The sequence below is a fragment of the Ursus arctos genome, unplaced genomic scaffold (genome assembly GCF_023065955.2).
Source record: "Ursus arctos isolate Adak ecotype North America unplaced genomic scaffold, UrsArc2.0 scaffold_2, whole genome shotgun sequence".
Classification (NCBI taxonomy): domain Eukaryota; kingdom Metazoa; phylum Chordata; class Mammalia; order Carnivora; family Ursidae; genus Ursus; species Ursus arctos.
Window position 1 is genome coordinate 41,177,109 of NW_026622874.1, and position 12,943 is coordinate 41,190,051.

The window sequence follows — 12,943 nt, forward strand, 5'->3', positions numbered from 1 at the left end:
GGCTCAGTCGGTTAAGTGTCTGCCTTCGGCTCGGGTCATGATCCCAGGGTCCTTGGATCGAGTCCTGCATCAGGCTCCCTGCTCGGCGGGGAGCCTGCTTCTCCCTCTCCCTCTGCCTGCTGCTCTGCCTACTTGTGCTCTCTCTCTGTCAAATAAATAAGATCTTAAAAAAATTAGATAAATAAAAAACAAAGTCTCCATTTCCCTGATACTCTTAAATTATTAGTATAAAATAGTATTTTAATAAACTCACATTAAAAGCCAGTAACTACCATGAATACAAGACTTATTTTGCCTTTATTTGTGACTTTTGCAGAGGTTTAAACCAGTAAATAAAAATCCATTTTCTTTTCACATAAAGGGAATTTGCTATTCCACTCTTTATTTTCAGAATCGTTGTAATAAAAACCTATTTGAAAAGGGTAACACAAAAGAGAACTTCAAGGTCTTCAAACACTGTGCAAAAGTTAGTAACTGGCATTAAAAATGGACAAACCAACCAACCCCTGAAGGCCTGGCTCCTGTCTATTTCTGACATTTGGCCTCTGATCATTCTCTTAGGAGAGTAGTCTCCAAAGTCTGGGGTGTATCAAAACCGCCTGGAGAGCAAACAGCGCATAGGGAAACCCAGGATCATTTACATAGGGAGTGCCTGGATCCTGCATCTTTACCAAATTCTCCAGCAATGTTTTCCAAACCAGGCTGGTCAAATGACCTGGGTAGCTTTGAAAAACAACAACAGTACATTCCCATACCACACCCCTGGAAGTTTTGATTTGGTAGGCTCGAGTTTCAGACCCAGAAATCTTAAAACGTACACATTTTATTTTAAAAAATTTAACAAACTTCCCAGGAGGTTCTGATAAGTTCAATTTGGGAATCTTTCTTAGGACACGTACTTAAAGTGTCTTTCAAAGAACTCTAGGTCTCGGAGTTCACGAAGAATATTCATAACTTTGGGTAGGTTATAAATCACCATTCTGTGAGAATTCAACAAATGAAGCTGTCTAGAAGTGATTTGATACTAAAAAACCTACCCGATTTAGCACTTAAATTACTTAATGATTTTCTGTCTCTCTACTCTCTCCACTCAGGTGAAGGTCTGTACATAAAATTTGTTTCCTGTGGTTGGTAAGTGCTAGGCACCAAAGTGCTCAGAAGCAAGTTGCCCCATAGGATTTTGTTCTGCTAACCTCTCCCTCTTCCATTCAGACCCCCAGGGCTGTAAGGAACAGACCTATTTCAGGGTACCACAGCCAAGCGATGTCACCTGCAGCATTAGGCATCAAGACATCAACCCAGAAACCCTGTGAACCCCGCTCCCACCCCACTGGTAGGGAGATACTAGAAAACCCTAATGGGACAACTGCTTCTTTGAGGAAAGAAAGGCTCTCGTCACACGCAACAGGTAGTTTAAAAAGCTTGACTATTCTTGAAGCCCAGACAAGAGAAAGCCAATTATGACTTTAGAAGCTTCAAAACTAGAGTGACTTTTGGGTTACCTCCTGTGACCCAGAACCCACGGATATCCAGCCCCACTCCTTGCCCATCTCAGAATCACAGGTTTCAATTCAAAGTCCAAGACAGAAAGAATCTGAAAGCAATAACCTATGATGACTTTGGGAAATGCCCTTTGCTCTCATTTTCCTCGCATTCCAAAGTCAGATCAGACTGACATATCCACACACATCAAATGGAAAAAGAAACACAAAAATAGGTGAGAATTACGATCCTTAAAACACAGGTGCTGACTTCTGATGCTTCCCACAAAATCCTAGATCACAAGATGAGGGATAAGGTGATCTTTCTTATACAGAAGGCACTGAGCCACGGGAGCCAACAGCAAGTAAGAACTTGGGAGAGATGCAGAGACACACACGAGTCCCAGGTCTTTCCTTAGTGACGACAGTCCTCCTCCCTGGACAGCTGGCAGAAGACAGTTCAAATGTACTTAGTAAGATTGCTGGGTGGGCATCCGAAGGGAAGAGATGAAAAGGCCTCCTAAACGCAGGAGGGAGAACAAGCCAGACACTGTTAGCAGCAGCCCCAGCTGGAGGAGGGCTTGGTCTGTAGATTGATGTAGTCCCCTTGGGTGGATAAAGACATATCTTCTCTGGAATTGCTCACCATCTTTTCAATTAGGACTCTAAAAAGCAAACAAACAAAAGACTGATAAACTGGATGGAACCAAGGGAGACATGGCAGACGTTGTCTTATCACCAGATGGCATTCAGTCAAGCCAGGAGGTTTAAATGCCCCTTTGTCCCCAGTTATCTCGGGAGAAAGGAGAGCATCCCTGACCTTCAGGAGCTGGCATTCCAGGGGCTCAGTCTGCTCTCGTTTGCCCAGAAACAAGAAAAGAAGGTCCACGGGGCGTGGCAGAAGATAAGTAAATCTGTGTGTCTAGCCCTAGAACACGCACTACTCACCTCATGGCCTCATTAATATTTTTGTTCTCCTTGACTGATGTTTCCGTCCAACCGGTGAAACCATTCTCTTTACTGAAACGGTCAACTTGGTCTCTGCTCACTGCCCAAGGGGACAGGTCACACTGGCAAAGAGAGTACATACAAGGCAACACCATAAACTTCTGGAGAATAGTAACACTGCTCAGACACTTCTGGATGTAAAACCTTTCCACCAATGGCTAGAACACCAGCATCTAAAATCTGGCCAACATTCTTCCCAAAGAAAGTCCCAGCATCCCCTGAAAGAAGGTAGAGATGATTTTGCCAACTTGAGAAGGGGAAATGGATGCCCGGAATCAGAGAGCATTTTAGACATGCTCACTCTCTGACCACAGAGAGAGGCCAGGGGCCATTTTCCCAGACTGACCACATACTTTGTTGGCCAAGAGCAGGCAGGGCACGGGCTCTCCATTAGGCAGCGTGAGCTTGCTGTCCAAGTCCTGTTTCCATCTCTGGCTGTTGCTGAAGGTCATGGCGTTGGTCACATCAAACATAATAACGCAGGCTGAGGCATCCCGATAATACAGTCGAGTCATGGAGGTGAAGCGCTCCTGCCCTGGGAAGAAAGGAGGGAGCCCCCGAGAAGGGGATACCAAGAACCAGTCTCAGAACCGCTTCGGATACCCTGCCCTTTCTACCTCGTTGTTGGGGAGGGCATTAGGCACCGTGGCTGAGTCCAGATTCTGCACCCAGACCGCCCAATTCCAAATCCCTGCTCTGTCATTTACTATCTCTATGAACTTTGGGCAAGTGAAGCTCTCAGTGCTTCAGACTTCTCATCGGTAGAGCGGGGATAGAAGCAGTAGCTTTTCTCACAAGGTTGTGATGAGGATTAATGACTCACTGAATCTCAAATGCTCAGGAAAGTGCTTAGCACGTAGTAAACACCACCTATTATTATTATTATTGTATCTATTTTCCGGGGATCTTGTTTCTCCCCAAGATCAGCTGGAACCCTGGAAAAAGCACCCTCCCTCTGCTGTGAGAGCACCCATCTATGGTCTGGACAGTCTACCACCTTGCTAGCCGCCCCCCCCCCCATTCATCCAGGGCAAAACATCTACGGACAATATCTACAAGCACTCTACAACCGCCCAGCTTACGAATCCTCTGAACAACTCAATCATTCCAGCTCCAGAAAAAACCTTCTGGTTTTGGGGCACCTGGGTGGCTCAGCAGGTTAAGCGTCTGCCTTCGGCTCAGGTCATGATCCCAGGGTCCTGGGATCGAGCCCTCATCAGGCTCTCTGCCCAGTGGGGAGTCTGCTTCTCTCTGCCCCTCCGCCCCTCTCCCCGCTCGTGCTTCTCTCTCTCTCAAATAAATATATACAATCTTAAAAAATAAAAACCCCAAAAAACAAACTTCTGGTTTTGCTACTCCACTTTTTCTGAGAGCTTGCTGATTAAACCAAAATTTCCTCCCTTGCGGCTCTCCCGCCTTCCCCGCCTACCTGCGATGTCCCACAGCTGCAGCCGCACCATCTCTGAGTCAGACCACTGGAGAACCTTCAGAGCAAAATCCACTGAAAACACACGTACAATTGAATAAAACTTACCTTTATAAAATCCACGAATAAGCTCAGATCAAATATGCAGTTATAACCCTAGAGACACACCACTCCCATCCTATGTATCTATTTATTTTTAAGCTCTCAATGGGTTGAGATGAGCCCACACGCACGCATTAAGTGTGGAACAGCCAATTCTTTCTTTTTAAAACATTTTATTTATTTATTTAAAGATTTTATTTATTTATTTGAGAGAGAGAGAGAGAATGAGAGAGAGAGAGAGAGAGAGCACAAAGGACGGGAGGGTCAGAAGGAGAAGCAGACACCCTGCTGAGCAGGGAGCCTGATGCGGGACTCCAGGATCAAGACCTGAGCCGAAGGCAGTCACTTAACCAACTGAGCCACCCAGGAGCCCCCTTTTTAAAAAACATTTAAAATTTTATCATTATCATAATTGTTATTTTTTAAGTGAACTCTACCCCCAGGGTGGGGCTCGAACTCGCGACCCCAAGCTCAAGATTTGCATGGTCTTCTGACTGGGGCAGCCAGGTGCCTCCCGGTGCCTCTGGCACAGATAATTCATCACCACTCTCTGATGGGGTCTTCAGCTTTCACGCTCTTGACAAACTGATTTATTTGATACTGCTTGTCTCTAAGGCTGGGGATAGAAGGGTGGGAGCAATTATGAAAACAACTCCTAATTTCAAGTTAAACAGCTTCTGGAAGGTCTAGGGGGTTTTCTAGGGGAAGGGATGATAGGGCAAAAGGGGGAAATGAGGTAAGTGTGGTGGCTTTTGCATCTTCCACATTCAATTTCACTGTTGGTTTCTAATCCAATTGTATTATGAGAAAAACACTGCGGGGGGGGGGGATTCTACACCTTCCATAAGGCTGTAGGGATTATTTTGGGTGGGAATAGGGTTAAGGGAAGAGGTTCTTCCAAGGAAGAAGACAAGGTATGGACGGTGCTTGAGAGCAGTGCTGGAATCTGTAGATGCTAAGACTCCAGGAGCTAAGCCTGAAAGAGTAGGCCGGGAGGGAAACGTTTTGAGGAGAGAAACAGAGTAACTTCCCAGATTTGGAAATACATTTTTCCACATCTGTGTCATAAATGAAAGCTAGGGGGAATTTAGAATAAACACTGAAAAAAAAATTAGCCAGGGCCATTATTCTTTACTAAAGTTAAAGGAGAGCAATTGCTAAAAACTAATTAGCGAAACGCTTTGAACCAAACCCATGAAATAGGAGCCCTCCTATTATTTAGGAGTGGGGGACAGAATGGCAGGGAAATAGTCTTTGAAACTTTAAACCCTAAATGTTGCTGGATGTTCTCAAGGAGGATGTTTTCATTGCAATGTTAATGCTTGTTAATTTTTTTAAAAAATTTCATAATGAACACCAGCACCCACCTTCAAAATTTACATCAGTGCAGGTTTTTATCCCCTAAAAAAAGTTCTCTTACTGTTTGTTAACCCTCCCTCTTCACCTTCACCTTAAGGTCCTTAGCTCTTCCCAGCTAAGGACCTTAACAAAAACGCATTTCTACTTCTGGGAAAAACAACAACAACAACAACAACAACAAGAAACAAACAAAAAACAAAAAACTTGAGCCCAAGGTCATCCCTAGAAAGAAATGTATGAACTTCTTGGTGTTCCTTTTCCCCCTCGTCAGCTTGAGAGAAAGGGGGGTGGGAAGATAGGTCAGACTCCTTGAATAATTTCTAGCTGCCTTTATTTAGGCAATCCGTGGACAAAAATACACACAGCTCATCAGCCTTGCTGAGCATCGGATTGTGTGGCTCAGGGGCTCTCCCATTCAGGCATCCCCGAAAACAAAGGTAGGATCCTTGAGTCCAGACTAAATACCTTTCCGTTCCTTCATCAGCTGTGAGAGGCAGACCAAGAGCCCCAGCTGGCACTTAATCGGGCCTCCCGGAGGGGTCCCAGCGGCCTCGGCTGATCTCAGAGATTGGCGGGTGACCGCTTGGAAGGTTGCAGGAGGAGACCTGAGTTCACAGTTCCCCCGAGAAACGCAACAATTGCGTATTTTCTCAACCTCCCTTCCCCATTCCTCCTCTTCACACCTCGGCCCAATATCTTTCCAGGCGGTCAGCTCGGACAGGGTGAACCGAATTGGGGAAACGCAAGAGACATGTGCAAATCAAACACCCGGCAAGTCCTCCCTCCAAGATCCCAGACACCTACTTCCTGACCCGAGGAACGACCCAAGGACACGGAGGCCCCCGGCCCCAACCCGCTGGGGTCCACCCGGCCCTCGCGGCGACATCTCACCTCCCACCGTGGACTTGTAGTGTTTGCTGAAGCTGTCCTGGGAGTATCGCTGCACGAGAGACGTCTTGCCCACCGCGGCGTCGCCCACCACCAGCACTTTGAACAGGTGATCGCGGCCGCCCATGGCAGGCGGGCTGGACTTGTGAAGGAGGCGGCGGGATGGGGGGGTGGGTGGGGAAGGAGTCTCTTGTTTTAACCCCTTTCGCTCCGGACCCCTACAAACTGAAGTTCGGCATTGTAGCCCACCGCCGGCTGAGGCTGTTCTGACGAGAAAGCAGAAAGGGAAACTTTGCACTCAACCTTTACGCGCTTCCTCCCCGCGCGGCCGCAGCCTGGGTGGGGCACAGGGCGCGAGCTCTGAACCCCCCGGCTGTTGCACCTTCTCCCCCACCCCGCCCCGCTGCCGAGAAACGGGACGCGACGCAGCGGTGCCTCGCCCACCGGGGCTTCCCCGGAGCGGGGCCAGAGAACGACCGAACCCCGACCAGCTCATTTCACAGTCGGGCTCAGATGGTGGGGTCTTCCCCGCAGGGCACAAACCAAATTCGGGGGAAAGAGCGGCTCACACTTGGATTCCCGGGACCCCGGACCGCCCCGGGCCGCTCGGTCCCCGTTCCTCGGCACGCGTGACGTGCCGGGCGGCTTGGCGCACTACATTTTCCAGCTTACCTCGCGGCGAAGAGACCTAGCAGAGCGCAGAAACTCGCCCGCGAGGCCTCCTGGGAAATGTAGTTTATGAACTCTGTCTTTAATTTAATCTGCGCAAAGTTTCAAGGTTTTCAAACTCCTTCAACGGTTCAGAATCTTATTTTAAAGTAATTCTGGAATAGAAAGCTCCCTTGGAGACTCTTTGTTCCACATAATTTCACCTGCCTAAATCCTTCCCCAGATAGATTTCTCATTCTTTAAAGGTTTTATGGAACTAAGACGAAAAATTATTCCATAGATTCCATATATTATTCTACTAATAGAAGCTCAAGCCTCATCCTTCATGCTCCTAGCGAAGTCCGTTTGCTATGTCTTCAATTTGACAGACAAACCTAGGCTCTTATGAATATGAAGGCTAGCTCTTTTATTTGCCATATGACCCAGTATCAGTCAGGTTCAGGAACACTCTGATGGAGAGACTGACTCTTAGAAAAACTCATGCCATTAGATGTCAGTTATTATCATTTGATAACTGGCCACAGCAGTAGAGGTAGAAAACAAGAGACAGTTCTTCCTTCTCACTTCCACTATTCCCAGTCTATCGTTTGAGCTGGAAGTCACCTGGAGGACACTGGGAGTCCTCCTCCGTCAGCTGCTGCGTTGTTCATAAGTAATCGTTAAACTACAGTTTGGCAAATGACTTAAAATCTTCAGCCTATAACCTTTCTGACCTGTCCCATCATGAGTTAAAGAGTTAAGGGGTCGTGAGTTTCATGGCAAGCAAAATAGCTCCGTTTTCTGGGCTTTTGCCAGGAAGAGATGAGAAAACAGCAAGGCCATGGGAAACACAGCTCTGCCCAGGTCTCTTGATAGAGAGGCTATAACTTATACCCTTTGAGGAAAGAATATCAGCATGGTTCTCAAGGTGTTTAACCCAAAATGTTTGTTACCCAGGTATGGGAGGTCAGGCTGGCTACCCATTTCCCAGATGTCTGAGAGCCCTTTCCAGTGGTCTCTTCTCAGTTCCCATTGGCTGTGACATAGTTAACTACTCTTTGACGTTTATTTCTCACATGACTTTCTTGTTCGTCCTCCTATTTGTCTGATGATAACCACCTTTTGCTTTTATGGTTTCTTTCCATCCCATTGCCCCCAGAACGGGCTATTTTCTAAGACTTGATTCTCGATCCCTGAGTTAATTCCTTAAACTCTCTCTCTCTCTTTTTTAAAGATTTATTTACTTATTTGAGAGAGGCAGAGAAAGAGAGAGAGGAGAGTGTGCACACTAGCGGGAGGGGCAGGGGGAGAGGGAGAGAGACTCTCAGGCCGACTCCACAGTGGACCCCAAGGTGGGGCTCGAGCTCCTGACCCTGAGATCAGGACCTGAGGTGAAATTAAGAGTCAGACATTCAACCGATTGAGCCACCTAGGCGTCCCTCATTCTTTAAACTCCTTACTGAATTGTCCTTGGCTTCCTGTATCTGTTAGTGTTGACTTTATTTATATTTTTATCTCCAATCAGTTTTGTTCAACTACCATGAAGGTGCCTCTACTTGGACGTCTTTTCACAGCTTCCTTCTTACTACCTCATCACAAAACAGCTCCTTTTCTCAGGTTCCCCATTTTTGTCACTGGTCTCATTGTTTCTTCCTGCCCCTCAGGCTTTGAACCTTCAGCGTTTAAAAATTTTTATTTCACTGTGGCAGGACCACTTAACATAAGACCTACTGTCTTAACAAATTTTTAAATGTGTGATGCAATACAAAAAATACACATGTTTGAGTGTGCAATAGTGGTACCATGTTTTACAGCAGATCTCTAGAACTTACTCATCTTGCTTAACTGAAACTTAGGCCCATTGGTTAGTAACTCCCATCCCCCCCCCATTTTTTGGCAACCACTATTCCACTCTTTGATTCTATAAATTTGTCTATTTTATTTTTATTTTTTTAAAATATTTTATTTATTTATTTGAGAGAGAGACCACAGAGGGAGAGTGAGAGGCAGAAGCAGACTCCCCACCGAGCAGAGTCTGATGAGTCTGATATAGGGCTGGATCCCAGGACCCTTAGATCATGACCTGGGCTGAAGGGAGCCAAGGGCCCCATATTTTAATTTTTTTTAAAGATGCATTTATCTAGGGCGCCTGGGTGGCTCAATTGGTTGAGTGTCTGCCTTCGGCTCGGGTCGTGGTCCTGGGGTCCTGGGATCGAGTCCTGCATTAGGCACCTTGCTCAGCAGGGAGCCTGCTTCTCCCTTTCCCTCTGCCCCTGCTTGTGCTCTCTCTGTCTCTTTCTTTCTCTCTCTCAATGAATGAATAAATCTTAAAAAAAATAAGTAAAGATGTATTTATCTAGAGCGAGAGAGAGAGCTCGTGAGAGCAGCCATGTGTGTGTGTGTGCACGCCCACGGTGGGGCGTGGATTGGGCAGAGGGAGAGAAAGAATCTCAAGCAGACTCCCTGCTGAGCTCTTGGCGGGGGGAGGCAAGACCGACTGGCGGCTCCATCCCACCACCTGAGATCATGACCTGAGCCAAAACCAAGAGCTGGATGCCCAGACACCCCTAAATTTGTCTATTTTAGATATCATATAAATAGAATAATGCAGTAGTTGTCTTTCTGTGATTTGGTCATTTCATTTACCATAATGTCCTTAAGGTTGCTTACCGTAGAATTTCCATTTTTATAAAAGGCTGAATAATATTCCACAGTAGGCATATACCACTTTTCTTATCTATTCGTCTGTAAGTGAACATTTAGGTTGCTTCCGTGTCTTGGTTATTTGTGAATAGAGTTGTAATGAACATGGGAGTGCTAATATTTCTCTGAGATTCTGATTTCAGTTCTTTTGCATAATTATCCAGGAGTGGGATTGCTGGATCATATGACAGTTCTGTTGTTAATTTTTTGAGGAACTTCCATGCCATTTTCCAGAGTGGCTGCACCATTTTGCATTCCCACCAACAGTGTGCAAGGGTTCCAATTTCTCCACATCCTTGCCAACAGTTGTCTTTTTTTTTTTTTTTTTTGGATAATAGCCATCTCGACAGGTATGAAATAATATCACACTGTGGTTTTGACTTGCATTTCCCTGATGATGAGTGACATTGAACATTCTTTTATCTACCTGTTGGCCGTCTGTATGTCTTCTTTGGAGAAATGTCTGTTCACATCCTTAGCCCATTTTTTAATCATGCTATTCATTTTATTTTTGTTTTTCGCTATTGCGGGCGAGCATTATGAACACTGACTTTACACACATCACTTTACAGCCCCCTCCTTTTGAAAAAAGTCGTTCACCACGTCTTCTTCTTTTTTTTTTTTTTTAAGATTTTATTTATTTATTCGACAGAGATAGAGACAGCCAGCGAGAGAGGGAACACAAGCAGGGGGAGTGGGAGAGGAAGAAGCAGGCTCATAGCAGAGGAGCCTGATGTGGGGCTCGATCCCATAACGCCAGGGTCACACCCTGAGCTGAAGGCAGACGCTTAACTGCTGTGCCACCCAGGTGCCCCTGTCACCACGTCTTCTGATTCTCCTTTAGAAAACGTTTCTCCACCGGCCTTTCTGCTTCATATTCAGTGTCCCTTCCCTGCTTAGCTTTCATTACCTCACACCTGGATCGTCTTCAATAACCTGTTTATTGGTCTCCCTGATTCAAGTTCCTTTTATCTTCAGTTTATCTTACACACTGGCCAGAATGATTTCTCTAAAACATCACTGTTTGTTCCTTCAACTGCCTTGCAAGTATCCAATCACTTGGCAGCCTCCCTGAGCTGCCGTCCCAAACCCTGTACGCGCCAGCCCCACCCTCCCTAACCAACTTTATCTCACCTGATCTCAAATGGGAGTTTCCCCCTTCAACAACGTACAGTTCCTTACACTCTTTAGAAGCCCTATTTCGTTTCTGAATTTGCACCTTTGCCCAGGGTACCTGAGCTGTCAGAATACCCTTCAGGCCGCTCTTCACATACCTCTCTTCCCTGGATTCAAGTTCTCAAACTTCCATGTGTGTAAGAGTCACCCGAGGCACTTGTTAAATACGGACATTCTGATCCAGGGGAATCTGTCTTGTTGTGTAGTACCAACGGGATTCCTAGACCAGATTCCACTTTGAGAAATGCTGGGAAGGCCTGACTTAAGGGTCAACTCCTCCGTGAACATTTCCTTTGTCACTGCAGCCCTCAAAACCTGTAGCATTATGAACTGCTTGACTTGTAGTCCCCTATGTGACCGATTTATCATGATGTAACTTACAAGCAAGCAGCATGTTGCAAAGTAAACAAGGACTTCAAATACGAAGTTTTGCTTTGGGGCCCTGTTGTCCGTGAGAAAACTTCCCCGAAGTTTCCCAAATCAGAAATGTGAGGAGCAAAGATGTAAGAGTGAAGATTAGCAAGTTCCTGGTGTCCCCCCAAATCACAGAGTTTCTATCCAAGGAGGGACAGTTCCCTTGCTGGGGGCCGGGAGCGTTTCTTCAACAGTAAGTTGCAGTTTCCCAGAGAGGCAGTTAGGAATAAGAGGCAGGGAAAGCCCATTCAGAGAGCCAAGCAACTGATTTGCATATGCGTGTTGGGAACACGGTTGTTTGGAAGCTGGGGAAAGTGGTAAGCCTTGCTTTGTTACTATCACACTTCCTATGGCTGTCTGCCTCCCTCCTTTTTACTTTTTCCTTCTCACTTTTTATTTTGAAAATGTTCAAACCCACAGAAAAGTTAAAAACGGAGTACAATGCCTACCAGTCCGCCCTTCAGCTGGATTTCAGTGACTAACACTGTGCTCCATCTGCTTTATCTCTTCGTGTGTATGGCACCACGTGAAGGGAAGTAGTACACACTTCATCCCTAAATACTTCAGCCCACAGCTCCTAAGAATGACATTTGCTTACAAAACCCAAATACCATGATCACACCTAAGAAAATTAACCTTAGTTCAGGAATCTCGTACACGGTGTACTTTACAGATTTCTATAGCCTTTGAAATATTTTTTCCTGCCTCTGATCTCAAATACAAAGTTCATGCATTGTGGTTGGTTGTTTTATTTCTTTCATTTTTTTAAAAAAAGATTTTATTTATTTATGTGTCAGAGAGAGAGAGTGAGCACAAGCAGGGGGAGCGGCAGGCAGAGGCAGAGGGAGAAGCAGGCTCCCCGCTGAGCAGGGAGCTCGATGTGAGACTCGATCCCAGGACTCTGGGATCAAGACCTGAGCTGAAGGAAGACGCTTCACCGACTGAGGCACCCAGGCGCCCCTCTTTCATCTTTTTTTTTTTAAGATTTTTTTTTTTAATTTATTTATTCGACAGAGAGAGAGACAGCCAGCGAGAGAGGGAACACAAGCAGGGGGAGTGGGAGAGGAAGAAGCAGGCTCATAGCGGAGGAGCCTGATGTGGGGCTCGATCCCATAACGCCGGAATCACGCCCTGAGCCGAAGGCAGACGCTTAACCGCTGTGCCATCCAGGCGCCCCTCATCTTTTTTTAACGTAGAACTATGCTGTGTCCAGTATAGGACCCAGTAACAATGTGTGGTTATTTACATATAAATTAATTAAAATTAAGTACATTTAAAAATCAGCTCATCAGTCATCCTGGCCAGATTTCGAGGTGCTCAGGTGCCACACCTGGCTAGCGAAGAGCCTAGAGGTAACTGTTTCCACCGTCCCAGACAGTTCTGTCAGACGGCATCAGTCTGTAATCTTTTTTTGCTTTTCATAACATTGACTTTCTTTTTAAAGAGTCCAGGCCATTGTCTTGTACACAATCTCACAGTGTGGATTGTTTGTTTTTTCAAGGTTAGATTCTGGAAGAACATTTTTTGGCCAGAGCCCTACACAGAGGATGTATTCCATCACTACTTGCAGGTGCCTGCTGGGGACACCTACAGTATGAATCGGTAAGTACTTGCGAAAGAGGTGACCCAGCACCAGGCAATCACCTGAGGACTCGGGAGCTTGACGTCAAATAGAAGAGCAAAGGGTTCGGACACCTGTGTGGCTCAGCCGATGAAGCTCAGGTCATGGTCCCAGGGT

At 46.1% G+C, this 12,943-nt stretch overlaps 1 protein-coding gene across 7 annotated transcripts; it reads right to left on the reverse strand.

The window, feature by feature from the left end:
- Nucleotides 1–280: 280 nt before the first annotated feature.
- On the reverse strand, nt 281–6,970 carry RAB29 (RAB29, member RAS oncogene family). 7 transcript variants are annotated; one of them, XM_057315178.1, is made up of 6 exons: nt 6,937–6,951; nt 6,268–6,530; nt 3,919–3,990; nt 2,843–3,024; nt 2,430–2,551; nt 281–2,146 (listed from the first exon to the last, which is right to left on the reverse strand). In XM_057315178.1, the coding sequence occupies exons 2-6, from the start codon at nt 6,389–6,391 to the stop codon at nt 2,035–2,037; spliced, it is 612 nt and encodes a 203-aa protein (XP_057171161.1). In that variant the 5' UTR covers nt 6,392–6,530; nt 6,937–6,951; the 3' UTR covers nt 281–2,034. The 7 variants fall into 7 exon arrangements, with proteins under 7 accessions (XP_057171161.1, XP_026336288.1, XP_026336287.1 ...); XM_026480503.4 differs by lacking the exon at nt 6,937–6,951 and adding an exon at nt 6,834–6,936 and having other exon boundaries at nt 6,268–6,525; XM_026480502.4 differs by lacking the exon at nt 6,937–6,951 and adding an exon at nt 6,808–6,922 and having other exon boundaries at nt 6,268–6,525.
- Nucleotides 6,971–12,943: the final 5,973 nt, after the last annotated feature.